At 45.3% G+C, this 20,799-nt stretch overlaps 1 protein-coding gene across 2 annotated transcripts; it reads right to left on the bottom strand.

Moving 5' to 3' along the window:
• Positions 1–10,844: 10,844 nt before the first annotated feature.
• On the bottom strand, positions 10,845–16,885 carry GSTM5 (glutathione S-transferase mu 5). 2 transcript variants are annotated; one of them, XM_077971372.1, is made up of 9 exons: positions 16,776–16,841; positions 16,413–16,488; positions 15,917–15,981; positions 15,527–15,608; positions 15,400–15,428; positions 15,086–15,163; positions 14,057–14,152; positions 13,859–13,969; positions 10,847–11,769 (listed from the first exon to the last, which is right to left on the bottom strand). In XM_077971372.1, exons 1-9 carry the CDS (start codon positions 16,809–16,811, stop codon positions 11,680–11,682), a joined length of 663 nt encoding a protein of 220 aa, XP_077827498.1. In that variant the 5' UTR covers positions 16,812–16,841; the 3' UTR covers positions 10,847–11,679.
• Between the last annotated feature and the right edge of the window lie 3,914 nt (positions 16,886–20,799).

The raw sequence follows: 20,799 nt of genomic DNA on the forward strand, positions 1-20,799 counted from the left end.
GACCAGCATATGGGCCCCTGTGTCAGATTAACAAGGTTTTCTTAAAGCATTAATTGACACCTTAATAAAGGTTATGAAAGGCTTATGAAAGCTATATTTTATGGTCAAGATTAAAATTTTATACATTCTTTATAAAATTTAGAAAAACAAATGTAATTGGCTTCATGCTGTTTTTATTAGGGCTTATTGTGTGGAAAATTAAGTCTCTTCTCTTGAAGGATAAAGATTTTCACCTGTTTTTAAAAAAATCCTTGAGTTATCACTTTGGTTAAATGAATGACTTATTTTACAATAACCTGTGATCCTATTTTGTGGTATCAAATGTTTTAAAACTTCGATATTTGACAAACATTCCAAAATCAAATTATAAATTATGTCTTTTTCTGACCTAATTAATTCTTTAAGATATTAGCTTCCCTAAAGCCCAAAAATGTCATAATTTGGCTTATTTGGTACAAAAATTATACAGGAAGCATTGACAAATATGAAATGGTGTTTGGTTTTCTTTGGGCTGAATTTGTGTAAATAAGTTATTGGTATGTGTTCCAAAATTATGGGACACTCCTATAATCCTGATATAATTTAGTATACATTATCAGTAATAATTATAATTCTTATGTTAAATTATTGTATGCCACAGAGGTAATAAATTTCCTTGTCAACTGTGCCTTTGACTATGGCTGCCCTAAAACTTTTTGTCATTCAAGGACAATAGTCTTTTTTTGGTCCTCTTTAGATGGTAGTAATTAGCTCTTTAGATGGTGTTCTTAAATGGAGGTGTCTGATAACTTTGGAGATTGTGACATTAGAATAGAGAAAAAAAACTTTCAGGACTCTAATGGAGAGCTAAAATGTTCATTAATACTAGGCAGAACATGAATTAACTGCATAAACTGAACTGATAGAAGACTAAAGTAGGCCAGGCACGGTGGCTCACTCCTGTAATCCCAGCACTTTGGGAGGCCGAGATGGGTGGATCACCTGAGGTCAGGAATTCAAGACCAGCCTGGCCAACATGTCGAAACCCCATCTCTACTAAAAAAATTTAAAAATTAGCCAAGCATGGTGGTGGTGGGCACCTGTAATCCCAGGTACTCAGGAGGTTGAGGCAGAAGAATTGCTTGAACCCAGGAGGCGGAGGTTGCAGTGAGCCAAGATCATGCCAATAACTCCATCTCAAAAAAAAAAAAAGAAGACTAAAGTAATCTTTTTAACCTTTGCTTTAAACATTGTTAATCCTTTGTTTTGTTTTTCAGTGTCTTGAAATTTTTCTTTTGAGCTGTTGACAGCTTTTAACAATTTAGTATACTCCTATGAACAAAATTTGGAGCACATTTGTTTCTGTCTACCTGACTTCTCCACAATTTGGAAACTATTTGTGAGTATTCTTAACTTATGGCAATACAGTTATTTGCGTAAGTGCAATAATGCTGCAGACCTTGCTGGACTGAACAAAGGAGGATGAATGCGGGAATAAAGACAAATACTAAGAAGTATATTTGGAAGAAGGGGTCAGGGGGCTCTTTGCTTCTAGTGACTAGGGCACTAAGCTTCTAGAGCCCTTCATATGCATTGACTAAAGGAGATAGGGAGAAGGGGGCGGTTGTGGTCAGCTGCTTGACTTAGTGCAGGGCTACATGACTGCATTATTTGAACGGTAGGCTCCAGATGTCCCAATAGATAACCTCAAGGAGCACGATGCCAGGGAGTGACCACCCTCAGCATACCTTCTGGTGGCAGGCGCAGATGCGAGTTTGCCCACATTCTGCATTCATAATAAACAGTTTGCTGCTTGATCATATAGCCTCCAGCAGAATGCTGAGTTGGTCACAACCCTCAGGCTTTTGGCTCCCAACACAATAAGAATCTGTTTTCATTTGTAACAGGACACAATTGGAGAAACTGGTTATTTTACCAAAGGTTTGACTTGAATGGTGTGCTTTCCTTTAAGGAATCAAACTTGGTTTATGGAGCCAATAAAGCCACTTGCAAAACTGGCCTTATACCTTTGTCCGCCTGTGGTAGGTAAAGAATGTCACTTTCTGACAGGTCCAGGAGCCCCAAGTTTATCTTGGAACCTCAAGGGCAGAGGATCACCCAATTCATAGGTATTTTATATCATAAATCCATGGCTGAGCTCAGCTTTAAAACAGTCTTTTCTAAGAGTCCTCCTGTGAACCCAGAAAATGTGAGACAAGTTCCAGAAAATCTGAGACAGGTCTTTATTTATTTACTTATTTGTTTTATTTGTTTATTTATTTTATTTGTTTATTTATTTATTTTTAAAGGGAGTTTTGCTTTGTCATCCAGACTGGAGTGCAATGGCACAATCTCGGTTCACTGCTATCTCCGCCTCCTGCGTTCAAGTGATTCTCCTGCCTCAGCCTACCAAGCAAATAGCTGCGATTACAGGCGTCTGCCACCAGGCCCAGCTAATTTTCGTATTTTTAGTAGAGATGAGGTTTCGCCATGTTGACCAGGCTAGTCTTGAACTCCTCATCTCAGGTGATCCACCTGTCTCGGCTTTTCACAGTGTTGGGATTACTGGCATGAGCCACCACGCCCAGCCAGGTCTCAGTTAATTTAGAAAGTTTGTTTTGCCAAGGTTGAGGATAAGTACCGGTGGCGCAGCCTCAGGATGTCCTGACAATATTTGCCCCAGGTGTTCAGAGCACAGCTTGATTTTCTACATTTTAAAGAGACATGAAACATCAGTTAATATATATAAGAAGTACATTGGTTTGGTCTGGAAAGGTGGGACAATTTGAAGCAGGCAGGAAGACTGGAAGCAGGGAGGGAGCTTCCAGGTCACAGATAGGTGATACACAAATGGTTACATTCTTTTGAGTTTCTGATTAGCCTTTCCAAAGGAGGCAAATCACATATGCATCTATCTCAGTGAGCAGAGGGGTGACTTTGAATAGAATGGGGGGCAGGCTTGCTCTAAGCAGTTTCCAGCTTGAGTTTTCCTTAGTGATTTGGGGGACCCAAGATATTTTCCTCTCACGCTCCTGTGGAATAATATTCCATCAAAGCACATTTAAAAGCCTATGCAGGCCTGGTGCGGTGGCTCATGCCTGTAATCCCAACACTTTGGGAGACCAAGGCAGGTAGATCACCTGAGGTCAGGAGTTTGAGACCAGCCTGACCAACATGGAGAAACCCTGTCTCTACTAAAAATACAAAATTAGCCGGGCGTGGTGGCACACACCTGTAATCCCAGCTACTCGGGAGGCTGAGGCAGGAGAGTCACTTGAACCCGAGAGGCGGAGGTTGCAGTGAGCCAAGATCGCACCATTGCACTCCAGCCTAGGCAACAAGATCAAAACTCTGTCTCAAGAAGAAAAAAAAAAAACCTATGTAAAAAAGAATTATTCTTGCACTGTTTACAAATAATTAGGCCAAGTACAATAAAGCAAACTAGTCCTACCATGATTTGTCTTTAGCGAAAATAGGAAACTGGAGAGAGAAAAATTATGTTTCAAAAACTATAGTACACCTAGTGTTAGATTTTAGTCTTGCCTAATGTTTTTTAATTTATATTATTTTCTACAGTTTGGACCAAATTCTAATTTTTCTTGGCCACAAGTCTTCAAAATAATGTTTTCAATATTTTTCTTCTTCTCTCCCATTTTTTCTAATTTAGAGTCATGGAAAACTAAGCTGTGCTTTCTTAAAACTCTGCAAACTAAAGCTAGACAAAATAAACTTCAGAAGAAAAATAACAGCAACATATTTACATACATAAGCCACTTTCATACCTGCCTACTAATGTATGGACTTCAGAGTAATGTGGCTTATATCGATTTTTCCAGGATTGTTCTTTTGTTTGTTGTTGCTTTTTCTCTCTTCCTCCCCACTGTTTTCTCTTCATAGGATGTGAGACCTCACAACCTGCTAAAAATCAACTTTCAGGACCTACACATCTAGGAATAAGCCATCCTAGCCACGAGAGATGAGATGAAACCTGAGACCAGAGACTCATTTTCTCCTAAAATGCTTTCTCCAAAAGATTTTTAAAAAGAAAAGGAGGGAAATGTGAAAGGAAAATATTTGGGGCCCCCAAAATCAGTAAGCTAAAAAGAAAATTCAAGCCGGAAACTGCTTAGGACAAACCGGCCTCCCATTCTATTCAAAGTCATCCTTCTGCTCACCGAGATAGATGCAGATTCTGATTGCCTCTTTCTGAAAGGCTTATCAAAAACTCAAAAGAATGCAACCATTTGTCTCTCCCCTCCCTGTGATCTGGACGCCCCCACCTGCTTCGAGTTGTCTAGCCTTTCTGGATGGAACCAATGTACTTTTTACATATATTGTTAAGCCATAGCTTTTACATATATTTACAAACCAAGCTGTGCTCCAACCACATTGGGGACATGTTGTCAGGACTTTCTGAGGCTGTGTCACAAGCACATCCTCAACCTTGGCAAAATAAACTTTCTGATTTAACTTGGACCTCTCTCAGATTTTCTGGGTTTACCAGTTCATGGTCTGGCTTATTTCTTCCTTGAGTAGGCCAAATTGGAATGAAACATTTCTGAAAATTAACAAGGATTGGCTCTTAATGTTCTTATGGGGTTTACAGTGGAAATAATTACAGATAACTGACACAAGAGACTTAAATTCGGAAGAAAAGATTAAATGGGTGTGTGTACATTTGAATTTTAAATGAATAGGTGCTGCTGTGTGGCCTGACTTGGAGACAGCAGGCCAACCTAGTGTTTGCAGGAGATGTTTTCCATGATGCAAAGAAAAAGAATAGAACATGTCAGCTAGTAATGTTTATGTTATATTGGAAGTTTGAAGGAAAATTATAATTATTAAATAGGCCTGTACTTTATCTTCTGTGGTACAACACTTTCAATTATATTAACAGATACTCTTTTTGAACCATGACCAAGACTCTATCTGCTTCTTTCCAAAATTATGTTTCAGGCCACGCGCAGTGGCTCATACCTGTAATCCCAGCACTTTGGGAGGTGGAGGGAGGCAGAGGCAGGACAATCACTTGAGCCCAGGAGTTCAAGACCGGCCTGGGCAACATGGCAAAACCCCATCTCTACAAAATACAGGGAAAAATAAAATTAGTCAGGCATGGTGGCATGTGCCTGTATCCCCAGCAACCCAGGAGGCTGAGGTGGAAGGATCACCTGAGCCCAAGGAGGTCAAGACTGCAGTGAGCCGTGATTGCACCATTTGCACTCCAGCTTGGGCGATGGGGTGAGACCTTGTCTAAAAAAAAAAAATAAAAAAATAAAAATTATGTTTCAACTGGGAAGAGAACTAAAGGTATGCAGGGAATGTAGGGTGTCTATTGGGCCTTTTGGACAGAATATGCTTTGAGAGGATTTGTTGGGGCTATTCCAAAAGGCAGAGTCCTCTGGGGAAAACCAGATCTGTTTACAAGGAGGATGACAATTACCATTTACAGAGAGACTTGTTCCGGAACCCATCAGAATGGACCACTCTCGCTCACTGCTTTCAAGTCTCAGGTTACCATGTGGTAGTGGCCAGTCTGTCTCTGTGTGTCTGTCATCAGTTAGAGTTTCCCTCACCATTCCACACTAGCCACATGAGCTTAAAAAAATGTAGGGTAAGGTCAGGCGTGGTGGCTTACGCCTGTAATCCCAGCACTTTGGGAGGCCGAGGCAGGTGGATCACGAGGTCAGGAGATCGAGACCATCCTGGCTAACATGGTGAAACCCCGTCTCTACTAAAAATACAAAAAAATTAGCCAGGTGTGGTGGCGGGCGCCTGTAGTCCCAACTACTCGGGAGGCTGAGGCAGGAGAATGGTGTGAATCCGGGAGGCAGAGCTTGCAGTAAGCCGAGATCGCGCCACTGTACTCCAGACTGGGTGACAGAGCAAGACTCCGTCTCAAAAAAAAATGTAGGGTAACAAAGTGGGATGACAGTAAACCTGAGTGGGTCACAGAGGGATGGAGATAAGAGCCAATCCAAGGAGTGACTTTGGGTTGTTCATATCAATGCTTAGTATATAAGTCTTATTATGCAATATCTCTTCAGAGTCCCTTCACCAAAGAAGTGCATTCTATAAGCATTGTAAATAAATGCAAAACAGCTTATTTGCAAATCTGAGTGCAGCCTGTTTTCTACTGTATCATACAGGCTCACCTAATTTTTCCCTTTGTTCCACTTGCCATTTCGTTTGTTATTTTATAGAGGGTGAACTGGGTTTGTTTTTACTCTTTCTTTCTTCCTTTATTATTATTATTTTTTCTCCAGAGATGAGTTCTCGCTATGTTGTCCGGGCTGGAGTGCGCTGGTTATATGCAGGTGCAATCATAGCTCACTGCAAACTTCGGTTTGCAGATCCTCCCACCTCAACCTCTAGAGTAGTTGGGACTGCAGGCCTGTACCACCACACCCTGCCCAAATTTGGGGTTATTAACTTTACACTTCAGTCTCTCGTTTTCAAAATATCAATATGAACATTACCCGCAGATTCCAAACTTGGAAATGGATGCAGTAGATGACACTTTGCTTAGTGTCTGTTTTGGGAGAAAGTGGGTAAATGTATTTTCATTTGTACAAGGCATGGTTGCATATGCTAAGCAGGAGCATTTTATAGTAGTGACTGTTATGGTAATAAATGGACATGGACATATGGAAAAATAATACATTGTTGTTAGGTATCTCTCATCTGTGTCTTTTTAACACTCTTCTCATAGGTGGGGAATTTCTCACATTAGAATCCCACCTTCCTGAGGTAGAAGACTGCTTTCCCAATGTCCATTCTCCCTACCTTCTTTTGTCACAGAAACTTCATTTCTCCTGGGCACATTACTTCCCAGGCAAAAGATGTCATTTCCAATGTGACTGCATTCTAGCCAATGATCATAAGCAGAAATGGTATATGTTATTTCTTGGAAGTTTCTTTAAAGGGGAGGGAGCAACTCCCATTCCTCTTTTTCCCTCCTGTTGTTTGGAATGCAGATGTGATGGCTGGACTCTAGCAACTGCTTTGGACAAAGAGGTGACATGGAGAAGGGAAACTACATGCTGAAGATAAAATTAAGAAGCTAAGTCACTAAGGCCATTGTCAAGCTGACATTACCAGCACTTAACTGTCTACCTCAAGACACCTTTTTACATGAGAAATAGATGTCTGTCCTATTTAAGCCACTGCTATTATTTGGCTATATATAGCAGAGCTTAATGCTAACTAATCCACTTGCTCTTCCAGCCTCCCTTGTGGCTGAGGCAAAGGCCTTGGCCCCAGACGCTGTTAATTGCACACAGTGGTGCAAGACTTCAGTTTTAAAGAAGCAAGCCCTGCTTCTTTGTTTTCTTATGAGAAGGGCAGTGATGGAGGGGTCAGGATTTTGGAGACAGCAGTGGTGAGACTGGTATCCAGTGCCACATGTCATGGGCAGGGGTTCTGGGGTTGGTGCCCAGCAATGGCTGTGGTGCCTTCTCTAGAATAATCCCACACATGATTAGGTGTACTTCCTGGCTACCCAGCTTCCAAGGCCAACTCCCTGGCCCTCCCAGGGATTCAATGAGCTACCTGATATCACTAATACATTCTTTTGCTGTTTTAGCAACAAGGAACTCTAAGTGATATGCCACCCACGTCAGGTCCAGCAGATTTTAAAGATCTTATCTTTAATACCTTAGCCTCGATCCTACCTGCTTTGAACCACTGGCTCAAACCCAAGATTTCTCCTACACTTGGGTTTAATTAACCTTTATTTCTACTTTTCTGGATGCGGGAGAGTTGTAATTGGCTACCAAAATCTATTGTTCCATTATAATATGCATCTATCCTTGCAACTAGATATAGCCACACAACTGAATCTCAGCAATCGAATGTGAATGGTTGTGATGTGGGCAACTTCTGCCTCACTTGCATAATGGAAAGTCACTTCCTTGGCTTGGGCAATACAGCTCCAACCAAGGAGATAAGGAAGCATCATAAGGAATGACAGAGGCACAAGATGGAAGGAACTGGAGTCCCTGAATAACTTCACAGAGCAGGACAGCTTCCCGACAACCTAGACTCTTCCCTGTAGAACTGTTACATAAAAGGAGAATCAACTGTTTCCTATAAGCTGCTGTCTTGGGGTCTCTTTCAGCTTCATCTTTTTCTGCTAATACAAGGGTAATGGAGGCATACAAGGCACGGAAGTTGTAATTAACAACAGATGATTACAGACCAATGCAGAAGCCACCAATACAGGCTGCTGGGTTCTCCCAGCGCATCTCATTTTCTGATTCTATTCTATTAATAGAAGGGGGAGACACACTGAACGCTGTATGAGCACTGTCATGAGGCACCGAACAATCTCACAGTCCAGGACTTCTGCTAGGTTCTAGCCACCATTAGATAATCCTTTTTGGTGGCTCAGTGTGAGGTACATAGGTTATATTACTTCTGTCTCTGACTTTAAAATGTATGTTTTTGTCTTTTATAATTTTGACCACAATGTTTAGAAAATCATTTTCATTTGCAACTCTCTTTGTTTACCACGTCTTCCCTCTTTTTTAAGGATTAAGTGTTTTTCTTTGATAATCACCTTTCAAATCTCAAATGTAATGCCTTACCTTTAATATAGCTATGCACTTTTAATTTGAGCTTCTAAATCGGGAATCAGAAAACTACCACCACCTACTGTTTTTTGTTCTGTTTTGGTTTTATTATTTTTTATTGTGGGAAAATACACATAAAATTACCATCTTAACCGTGTTAACAATTCATTGACATTAAATGTATTCAGAGTGTTATGCAGCTATCCCCACTATCTAGCTCCATAACTCTTTTCATCTTATGAAACTGGAACTCTATACACCTAAAATAATATTTTCCTATTCTCTCAGCCACTGACAATCAGCTTTCTACTTTCTCTTTAGATGTTTTTTGACTCTCTCAAATAAGTGAGATCACAGTTTTTGTCCTTTCGTGACTGGCTTATTTCACCTTGCATAATGTCCTGAAGGCCCACCCATGTTGTAGCATATGTCAGAATTTCCTTTCTTTGTGAAGGCTGAATAATATTCCTTTGTATGTATACATGATATTTCATTTATTCGTTCATCTGTTGATGCACACTTGGATTAGTTCCACATTTTAGCTGTGTGAATAATACTATTGTGAACATGGGTGTACAAGTATCTCTCTAAGAGCTTGCTTTCGGTTCTTTTGGGTGTGTACTCAGAAATTGAATTGCTGCATCATATAGTAATTTTATGTTTAATTTTTTTGAGGAACTGCCATACTGTTTTCCACTGTGGCTGTACCGTTTTGCATTCCCACCGACTGCACAACAGTGCACCAATATCTCCTTATTCTCACCAGCGCTTGTGATTTTCTGCTTTTGAATACCATCCTAACGGGTGTGAGGCGGCATCTCGTTATAGTTTGGATTTGCATTTCTCTAATGATGAGTGATATGGAGCATTTTTTCATGTGCTTAGTGGACATTTTTATATCTCTCTGGAGAAATGTCTATTCAAATCCTTTGCCCACTTTTGAATCAGGTTCTTTGGTTTCTGTTGTTGTTGCAGTCACCTGTGTTTGTAAATAAAGTTCCATTGGAATGCAGTGTCCCACCATTCATTTATGTATTGTCTATGACTGCTTTTACACTACGATAAGGCTGAGTCATTATGACAGAGCCCACTGGCCAGCAAAGCCTAAAATGTTCTCTACCAGCCCTTTGCAAAAAGTCTTTGCTGACCTCTCTTCTAGATCTATGTTTATTTTACTCGTTTCATATTTTCATACTATCCACTTATCTTTTATCACAGTATTAACTCCTAACTTCTATTACTTTTTCCTTTTTATTTTTATCCCTTCTGTATCGAAGTTAAACATTCATAAATATTTGGCCTAACTAATTTTTCTTACCAGTTGCATAAGATTCTAACTTTGCTCAAATTTTTTCTTTCTTTTTTTTTTTTTGAGACAAGGGCTCACTGTCGCCCAGGCTGGAGTGCAGTGGTGCAATCTTGGCTGACTGCAGCCTTGACTTCCCAGGGTCAAGCAATCCTCCCACCTCAGCCTCCTAACTGGGTGAGCGACACCATGCCCAGCTAATTTTTGTATTTTTTTGTAGAGATAGGGTTTCCCCATGTGGCCCAGGCTGGTCTTGAACTCCTAGACTGAAGCGATCCACCAGCATGGGCCTCCCAAAGTGCTGGGATTGATTACAGGAGTGAGCCACCGTGTCCGGCAAATGAGTCATTTACTTCTTAATGACCTTAATATTACACCTATTTCTCCCTTTTATAGTGCAGCTGCAGGCAGTGATCATCTGGACAATGGCCCCACAAGACTCTCCTCAAAATTTCCCTGTTCTGGGCTACGTCTTAAGATTGGGCCTTACTCCACTATCCAGCCACTGTTGGAGGAACCTGCTCATCAGATGGTGATCCAATGAGTCCTGCTCCTTTGCGGATGACTTGATATAAAATACCCACAACACCTGCTGACCACACAGATTGCTACTGTGTGACCCAACAACCAGGCTTCCCCATCTCAGTTTAAGCCATTCAAAGTACAGCTAGCAGCTACTAAACGCTGAAGTTACAGAGAGCTACTGGCTCATTCTCTAAGACACATACATGTAAAATCTTCTGAACGTTATCCTGTATCTTCTCTGGTTAAGACAACTATATCCAGAGCTCTAAATCCCAATAATGGCTGTACAGGTTGGCAGAATCTTCCCTTGAGGGAACTCTCAATTTTTCACATGTTTTAAACATTTACTATATTTAAGGAACGTGACTGATACTAGAGGTAAAAAGTTCAATAAGACATGGCTTTTCTCTTCAATAAATTTATGATTGAGTTTGGGTGAAAAACAAGTACCACAATTACAATATGGTGGGATTATGTTTTATTGAGAATTGTCATGACGAAGGAGATCTAGATCAGGGAAGGCTATCAGGACAGGGTGAAAGAAGGCAGTCTGCCTGGGAGCTGCTCAGCCCTCTTCCCCGTCAGCCCAGCCCCTCTTTGAACCATGCCAGTTCTAGACGGCCTACCGGAAAGCTGAATGAGGGAGGAACTTGGCACAGAGCACCTTTCTGTAGTAATCCCCACAGTGAGGAACAAAGGGATGTGGCTAGAGCGCAGAAATTACCAAGGAAACTTATGAACCTGCCTGACCACCATCCCCAACACACACACACACCCATCCACTAAGCTCTGGCTGTGGACAACAGAAGACAAAAAAACCACTCACAATTCGAGCACAGTCCTGAGTCAAGGGAGCCTCAGGGAATAAGACAACACAAGGCAGGCATGGTTTGGGCTTTACTGGGCATCACACAGGGCTGGGGTAGGGACCTAGCAAAGGGAGCAGGGCATGCAGATGGTCTTTGAGGACAGTGCTAGGGAGCTCAGAGATCAGTCTGGCTTCTCAAAGAACAGACAAGCACTGACAGGAAAAGCAGTCAGGTTGGCGTTAGTGCAGGAAAAGAAAGACGTTAGGAGGGGGACTGTGATGGAAGACGGTGGGGAGCTGAAGCTTTAAAGAGCCTTGATGCAGGGAGGGATGATGTTAGAAGAAAGGAAGCCAATGAGGCCTTGGGGAAGAGAAGAGAGCAGAAAGAAGGAGAAAGAAAGAAGGCGGGTCCAGGGAGTCAGGCTGTTCTCCCGGGTCACAGGCAGAAGGGTCGGCTCTTCCCTTCCATCTTCTGGCATCACGGGGCCCTATGTGCTGTTCCACGTGGCTGTCGTTCCAAACAAAAGACCTCGGTGGAATCGGCTGGACTTCATGTAGGCAGAGATCTTCTTCAAACCCTGAGGGCGGGAAGAAGGGGCCAGAGTCCGGTCTGTTGTCTGGTGGGGCTGGAGCAGCCTTGCTGCAGGCAGAGCAGGTCAGGGCCCTGGCCACAGCCTTTCCATGTGGGCTCAAGTGCTGGAGCATCACACAGTCTCTTGGGGTCTCCAGCTCTTCTAAGTTAACTCTTCTAACTTCCTTTAAGTAATGTTATACCATAATAACAGCTACCATTTACAAAAGAGCTACACTGTGCTGGGTGATCTATATCCAAAAGAAATTACAACACAGCCTTAGAAAATCCACTCGACTACTCTCCAAGGTCAGTTCTATTATCACCATTTCTCATATGGAAGAACAGAAGTTCAGCAACTTCCTCACACTCAAATAGCTAGTAAGTGGGACAGGGCTGGAATATAGCCTGGTTCTGTCTTCAGTTCTAGCATGTTTTTGCCAAATTCTCCTCCTCTTCCACCCAGCCACACCCCATGCCAGATCCTGTCACTCTCTGTCTGCACAAACATTCTCCTTTTTCACAGGGAGGTTCTTGGCTTGCCTAGGATTGCACACACAGAAAGGACCTGCAGCAGAACAAAGGGGTTCAGAACACACCTCTGCAGCCAAGAAGAGAGCCCAGATCTCACCCAATGGCTTAGCAAAACCTGGATGAACTGGATAGGGCAAGGGTGAACCAGCAAAAGATAGGCCAGACCAGGCTCTAATCATTCCCCTTAAAGCACAGAGTCCAAACTTCTCCACCTGGTACCTGAGCTAAACCTCCCTGTGACCCTGTGCCGCCACCACATCTCTAGACCTACTACTGCTAGCCAGGCCACATGACACTCAGGTGTGCTGCACACAACCTTACCAGGAATCAATGACCATGTAACTTCTAAAGAATTCAAAGAGATCCAGGGCTCCCTCTCCCCAAAGGGCCAGGGTCAGGCAGGCTTCAGGCCCCAGCCCTCGGCTGTTCCCCACTGCTCCCCTCCCACCACCTCTTACATAACCTCAAGGCTGCTCAGCCTGGACCAGAACCAGAGCTGATGGGAACTAGCTGAGCAAGCAGGCTTTTTGATGGGGAGTGGCAAAGGGAAACAGATTCTAGGCTCAGAAGTCTGTTGAACTAATGCCTTGAATCCCCAGATCTGTACTAAAGTAGGATTTGCTGCTCTCAAACAACTTCAGCACGGGTGAGGGATGGTTCCCCATGAGTGAGGGGCAGGCCCCGCACGCAGGTGGTGCCACACACACCTCACAGGCCGCTCTGCCTGCACTGCAGGCCTCTCGCTGCACTCATTTCCAGGATGGGGCGGTCATCTATGCATCTCCCACTGTGCCTCACACCCTGCCTCCTGCAGAGGAGAAGGTCGGTGAATAGGAGTAAAATCAGTGTGCTACTCATCTCACAGGGGGAACACTTGGAACATTGGAGGGAAAAAAGAGAGGAAGAAAGATAAAGAAGGACACTGCCCCAGCACAGAGCACTTCAACACACACTCCTTCAACAGGGGCACCCACATATGTCCCCTAATCCAGCTTCAGCCTCAGCTCCGTATCTCAGGATTTTCCACATGGGGGTCCGACCATGCAAAGCTTCTGGGGGTAGCTACGAATACTGCCTGTGGGTTTCGTACTCGACATCAATGCCACGGTGTGTCAGTCCTACTATTGCCAGCTGCATCCGCACTCCTGAAGTGCTCTGCCTCTTCCAAAGCGTCCTGGGCAGTGAAACCCAGGCTGGATGAGGCCTGAGGAGTTTTTCTTTTGTCACAAAAGGGAGAGCCCTGACTGCCACCCATAGATCCAGAGGCTCACAGGGAGCCCAGCACAGTCTCCATTGGCTCTGGGGCCTGAAGCAAATGCCCGACCCTCTCATTCTCAGTTTCCTTATCTCTAAAACAGGCAAGATAATTCTGTCACCCTGTAGGAATGTTGTAAAGTTCAAATTCCACACAATAGGTACAGTGTGCTGGGCACAGTTCCTGGCATAAAGCCAGCACTCAATAAATGCAAGTTATTCTTTGTGTAGCTCCAGGACTGGGAAAGCATCTCAAAGGAGGGAAAGGAACAAGGGGCATCAAAGAGAAAGGAGGATGGGGGCATCACCTCAAAGCGGGAGATGAAGTCCTTCAGGTTTGGGAAGGCATCCAGGCAGCCGGGCTCAACTATACGCCTCATGTCAAGGACATCATAGGCGAGGAAATCCACAAAGGTGATCTGCAGAAGGCCAAGTATGTGTGGTATGAAAACCCCGTAAAACATGAAGGAAAACAAATCTCATTCCCCATTGCACTCCTCCTTTACCTTGTCTCCTGTAAACCATGGCCGCTTCCCCAGAAACTGTGAGTAGAGCTTTAGCTTTTCAGGGAGTTCCTCCAAGTATTTTGGCTTCAGTTTCTCCTGAGGCAGAAAACAGCTGTCACCACCCTCAGACAAAAGCTCCCTGCATAGACATGGCCTCCCCAGGGCTGTGGATGGCCCAGGCTGGCCGTGGGCAAGCAGCCGTCTTCCCCGCAACTAAAACTGGGGCAGCGCCCAGGCTTCAACTGGATACATCAGCATTTATTAGACTCTGACTGGGTGCCAGACCCTATCTGAAGTGATCAGAAGGCAGAGAGGAATGAGATGCTGTCCCTGAATCTGTCCTCACTGTCCTCCCAATGGCCTCTGGGTCAGCCCCAGGAGCGCCTGAGCACCTGGCAACCTCTGGACCCAGACATGGGCAGAATCAAGGATGCAAAGAACTACAGGAGCTCAGGGAAAGAAGTAGAAAGTTCCTTCTAATGCGGTGGCAAGAGAAAACATGGACATTGACCAGTTTCCAGGGAGATGAGAAATTCAGGTTGAAAGGAAGAAGGGAGAGCCACCCTTTGACTGGCTCTGAGCTGTCTGTTATGAAAATGTGTGGATCCCTGTGCATTTCAATGACAGCACTTGGAAACTATTGAGAAGATGCAATTCAAGAGTGCCATTACATTCCTCTATCTTGTACTTGAGTCTATATATTCTAGGAGCAGGTAAGTGACGTGAACCAGCTGACAGAAATGACCCATGACAGAGGCCAGAGGCGATGAAGGAGATTCTGAACATGAACTTTACCATCTAGGAATTGAATTTCTATCCTGGGATGCCTGGATCGTGTCCTAAGATTGCTGGGAATTGCCTCTGCTTTTGTTGACATTGGAGTCGTGAGAATAACTGTTGATAGTATGGGAAAGCACTTGGAGGATGAGTGGTACCAAGGACTTAAGGAAAGACCAGTGTGTGCAGGAATGCAAGAGTCCTGGCCCCAAATCCAAACTCTGCCAGGTGCAGATCACTGGGGAGACTCACAAATTCTGGGTTGTAGCAGATCATGACCAGTTGCATCTGGTTGTCCATGATCTGGTTCTCCAAAATGTCCACACGACTCTTCAGAAGAGGAGATGATTCATGTGGATATTTTGTAGAACCAGGCTATAGACGTTTCCAGTGAGCAGGCCAGGGTCCGCTACAGGCCTGACTTTGTGAGTCCTTCTCTGCTCTGGGCCAGAAGCCAGGGAAAGGGGTGACTGGGAGTGGGGTGCAGGACTCACAAAATTTGGGTCAAAGCAGAGTCTGACCATCTCCATGCGGCTGTCCATAAGCTGGTTCTCCAAAATGTCCACAAGAATCTTCTCCTCTTCTGTCTCCCCACCTGCCACCCACAAAACACACTCACTCTGAGCATCACACCCCAATCCAGCCAAGGAGGAGGCCACCTTCCCCCCACACACTGCAGCCAACCACACTCACACAGGTTGTGCTTGCGGGCAATGTAGCGCAGGATGGCGTTGCTCTGGGTGATCTTGTGAGTCCCATCAATCAAGTAGGGCAGCTGGATGAATGGGAAACCGGGGAAGCTCAGTTGGGCCACCAGGCCCCCCAGCATCCCCATCCCATGAGCAAGGGCAGAGAGGAGACCGGGCACTCACTGTGCCTGCTCATGGCAGGCCTGAAATAAGAATACTGTCATATGGACGAATGAGCTTGGACACAGAACATCATGGAAGGGCTGTGTAGACAGCCAGGAGTGAGGGAATTGGGCAGAAGACTCCGGATCCTAACCCCTCTAAGCTGGGAGAGGAGATGCGGTCAGAGACACGTTGCACTTGCCCCCAAAACCGCCCCTTCCCCTGCACCTACATTGGGAAAGTCCAGGCCCAGCTTGAATTTTTCATTCAGCCACTGGCTTCTGTCATAGTCAGGAGCTGTGGTGCGGAAGATGAAATAAAAACAAACCTCCCCAGAGCCCAGCCCTCCTTCCCCGAGACCCTCTCAAGGAGCCAGTGGCAAGACCCCTGAGACAGGTGGATCTAGAACCTGACCACTCAGTCCCACATCCCAGGGATAAGGGAGAAAGAATCCCGGTGAGGGCTGTGGACCCCACGCGACTAAGGCTTCCAGGGTTTAGGCAAGCCCTGAGCGACACCCATCCCAGTTATCCAGACAGGGGGCCCAGCATCCCGCCCCAGCATTCTGCCTTGCAAGGCCAGAGGGCTCCCTCAGGTGGGCTCAGGGAAGGGACAGCCTGCAGCTCCAGCAGGGGAGGCCTGCAGAGGCAGCCACAGGTGGCCACCATGGGTTGCTTGGTGCCAACTCAGCGGGAGTGGGCAGGGCCCGGACACGAAGGTGCCATTACCGTGCCCCATCCGGTACTTCTTTTCCTCGTAGTTTGAGTCTGTGTATTCCAGGAGCAGGCGGATGGCGTGGGCCAGCTGGGAGAGATGGCACGCACGCAGCTCGGGTCAGAGATGGTGGGTCCCTGACTTGGTGACTTTCTCTGCACCAGTCGAGCCCCCAGTCTACACTGCACTAACCTGTCGCCTCCTCTACCCGCCCCCACCGCCAGACACACACACAGCGTCAGGCACAGGCCCTTCTGAGGGCGACCGCCCTGAAGAGGAACGGTCTCTAGAGCCCTTCCCTCAGCTGCTCCACACTTCCCTCCTCCACTTCCCTTCTCCACAGCCCTCGTCCCACCGTCCAGCGGACCCACGCTCACCCCGCGGATGTCCCAGTACCCCAGGATCATGGGCATGGTGCCTCTTGGTGCGGATTCTGCAGACAGGCCTCAGCCGAGCGGGGCTCAGACTTTATGAGAGACCCAGGGAGGGGAGAGGAGGGGCCTTGCTGCGACCCCGCCCCTCGGCCCGCCACGCCCCTGAAACGCGCCATTCTGAGGCCGCGGAGAGGGCGCCTGGGGCTGGAATCAGTAACACCCACGCCCGCCTCCCAGCCCCGAGGGTTCCCGGAGCGAGGTCAGGGCGCCCAGAAGCCGAAGGCCGGGATCACCCTCGCCAGCTTCCCCAACCCGCCCTGAGGCTCCACGAGTCCATCCAGCACTTGCTAAGTCCACAGCGACTTGGCCGTGCGCTTCAAACACCAGCCAGATCCTAAAGAAGCAAAAAGCTCTTCTCCCTTCTCCTCCCTGCCCGCGGAGTCCCTCAGCCTTCTCTCCGCTGCCGAGTTCCCGCGGGCTCTGGGAGACTCGGGCTGCAGGGATCAGACTAAAAGGTGGTGGCCCCAACCTGGGAATTTAATTCAGCCCGTCACTGTAAGAGCAGGACTTCCTCTGATTCGAAAGCTACTCCGAGGGCTTTGTCTCCCCTCTAGCCCCGCCTACACAGGAACGGTGTCAGTGGTATGGGAAGGACCCCCAAGAAATGGGTCAGAGTAAAGGAAATGTGGTCTGTGTTTTCTGTTAGGTGCCCTCGGGTACTGAGTCCTTTGGTCATCTGACTACGTACTATGTAAAGTAGCCACTTCGTATTTTGGCACAATTTATGAATCTAAATTAAAGGATCAGACCCAGCAAGTTGGTGAGGTATCTGAGGTGCCCCCTGGAAATGTCCAGCCAGTCCACTAGGTGAACCTCACATAGACCAAAACAGCAACAGCAGCAGTGAGTGCAGTGGCCACAGAGGGCAGGCGAGGGAGGGTGGAAGAACTTCCGGGACCAAACTGAGGGTCAGGCTGCTATTTCTCTAGGCCCAATAACCAGATGCAGATCACCTGGAGAGGAAGAGAGGTTTTATTTCTGCAACTGGTTACAGGGAGAAGATCTGGAAATTACCACCAGACCAACTCAAAATTACAAAGTTTTCCAGAGCATATATACCTTCTAAGCTATATGCCTACAAGTGAGTGTGCATCATCTAAAGACATAAGTGATTGACTTCTTTAATCTATAACTAAGTTCTGGGTCCTGAGACCTTACTCTGGAGCCTCAGTCTATTTACTTTATCTAAATAGGTCCAGGTGCCGGAGGTGATTACCCTTACCTTGTCCCCTGCTACCTCACGGAGGTGTGGGGAGTTCCTTCAGACCCCCAATAAAACTTGTTTAATCCTAAATGGATCCTGTTAAGAATTCCTTCGTTATTTTGTCATGCTTTAAGGTCCAGGAAAGGCCTAAGCAAAACTCTTGGTGGGCTTTTATTACATTCCAGCCTTTGTATAAAGGTACTGGGTTTTTTTAGCTTTGAATATTTAACTTAACCACTCAGTCAGTACTGAGCCAGTTGTTATGGAGGCCTGTGTTAGTGAGACCTGGCTTGCCACAGAACCTCTCCCTCAGAGAAGCCAGAACCCTGTCCTGCTGAAGAGGGAGGTCAGAGGATGGTGGCCAGAGAGGAGCCTGAGGGCTCCCCACAGGGCCACAGGCTGGGACCCTCACCTCTCCAGATCCACCGTTCTGGACCTGGCTCCGGCTCCTGACCCATGTGTGTTCTTCAGTATGGGACAGTGGGTCTGCAGAAGGGGATCCGGAACAGCGGGGATGAAGGAAGCTGCAAGTGTTCTGAAGGAAGGGGTTGTAGCCAGTTGTCACCACACAGAAACTCAGTCCCGACAGGGCCAGGTCTTCTAGATTTGATGTGCTGTCCGAATTGCAAAATGTGGACAAGTTCTAATTTTTAAAACAGCGCTGGCACAGACAGTCAAAATGGACCGGGTCCCATTTTACCAAGGGCCTGTAATGGGACCTCTGGACTGGATTTGATAAATCCTTCTGTCTCTTCTGTCAACATTCTTACATTCTCAAGACAAATTAACAGAAAATCTACATAAAATGTTGTCAGAATTGTAAAAACCAATCTATTAGAAACAAATACTGACAGACAAAATAAAATGTATCATACTTCATGGAAATTTATTAAAAGTCTCTTAAATATTGTTTGGGTAAATGTAGGAAATCCAAAATTAAAGAATCTTTTCTTCAATCTGAAAAGAAAATAAAAATCACCATTTGAAGATGCTACCAAAGTTGAATTGAGAAAACATTTTTCCAACACGCCTGTTATACCAAAAATAAGGCAAACAAACTAGAATTTCAAGAAAGTAGAACAGGAACAAAGTTAGAGATGAAAAAAGAAGGGGAAGCAAGAAGTTACCTTAAAAAATATTGAAACTTCAACTAATTTGCTTGTTATGTATAATATTTGATTCTCTTAAAAGCTAGCTAATTAACAGAGCATTAGTACAACAAAAACAAAAAATAAAATTACAAGTTAATGCAAATCAGAACTAATAAAGAAGATGCAGTACAAGTGATTTTTTTTAAATTGGGGAAACATTTTTTCTAAACTCTATGTTAACTGATGTTACCACCAAGCGGAAGAAACACAAACAGGTCAAAACATGTTAAGAGATAAAGATTCTGAATGAAGTAATGAAAGCGTAATAAAGAAAAATAACAACACAAAAGGGCACTTTACCCTCAGCATTAGGCTGGATATGTTTTCAAAAATTTTGAAAATGGCGTGGATGACACAGATTGTCATCAACATAAACGACAGACATGACCTAACATGGGAAGGACTACACAGGCAAGCATGATTATAAATCACTGTCACTTCTCAGCCTGAATCCAAACGTCAAGAATGCCGCCTCAGAGAAAAGAATATGGTGTTTTTCTTATAATTGGAGTTGTGCTCATAGGGAGCTTGCTGGGGGAGAGAAAGACAGAAAGGCGGGGGCAGGAGACGGAGGGGCAGAGGGTACTCTGGGAGGGCAGAAAGCACTAGAATGGAAGCATTAGTATCTAGGGTAATCAGAGTCATTTATAATCTTGCTACAAATTTCTCAAACTCTGACACTAGATCAAAATAAAAGGTAAAAAAATGACATATACATATACTCATGTTATTATTAATAATACTTATATTATTAACTTAAATGTTACATCAATAAGGACTTAAGTACATGAGTTACATTATGATCTTTTTTAAATTATTATTATTTTTGAATGCCAGTATCCATCCAGGCCACCACTGGATGTGATTCAAGTGAAGGTGATTTTGCCCCTCAGGGGACATGTACGTCTGCCTGGAGACTTTGTTCATTGTAAACAGCAGGAAGCGCCCATGCTATTAGTGGGGAGAGGATGGGTAGGATACTGAGCGCCCTGCGATGCTCAGGACAGCGCCTCACAACAAAGAACTCTGCCCTGCAAATCTCTGTGCAGCTGAGGTTAAGAAACCCTAGTCTATGAGCCAGGACTGGGTCAAAAGCTGCAGTGGGAGAAACAAGGTCCTCGAAATTCTGGTGGCAGGAAGGAGGCCAAAGGACCCACTTCCCTGGACACCAGCTGGCAGAAGGGAGGACCTAGAGACAATCTCAGCTGGCGCAGTCCCTGCGGGCATCAAGCTGCTCATTAGCAATGAGAGAAGGAGAATTGGGCAGGGAAACGGTCTACTAGGTGGACAGGCTGGGCAGTCTGGTCTTCCAGGATACAGGGTAGGGAGTGGTGGGACTCTCTCTGGCAGCCAGACAGCAGGCCTCCCCTGCAGCTCTGAGCACATTGTTCCAGAGCCAGGCAGCCCGAGCTCAGCACCATGTGGTAATTCTTCTAGAGCTACTGGGGCAAAGCTAGGCAGGATGAAATGAACTTATTTTCAAAAGGTATCCACCCTGATTGAGAAAGGTGTGTAGAAAGTTGCTACAAGTCACTGCCAAACTGTAATGGCTTGACTAGACCCTCCCTGCATTTAACACCCCCATAGGGGTGGCCAAAAGTCAAATATACAA

The sequence above is a fragment of the Macaca mulatta genome, chromosome 1 (assembly GCF_049350105.2).
Source record: "Macaca mulatta isolate MMU2019108-1 chromosome 1, T2T-MMU8v2.0, whole genome shotgun sequence".
Classification (NCBI taxonomy): Eukaryota; Metazoa; Chordata; class Mammalia; order Primates; family Cercopithecidae; genus Macaca; species Macaca mulatta.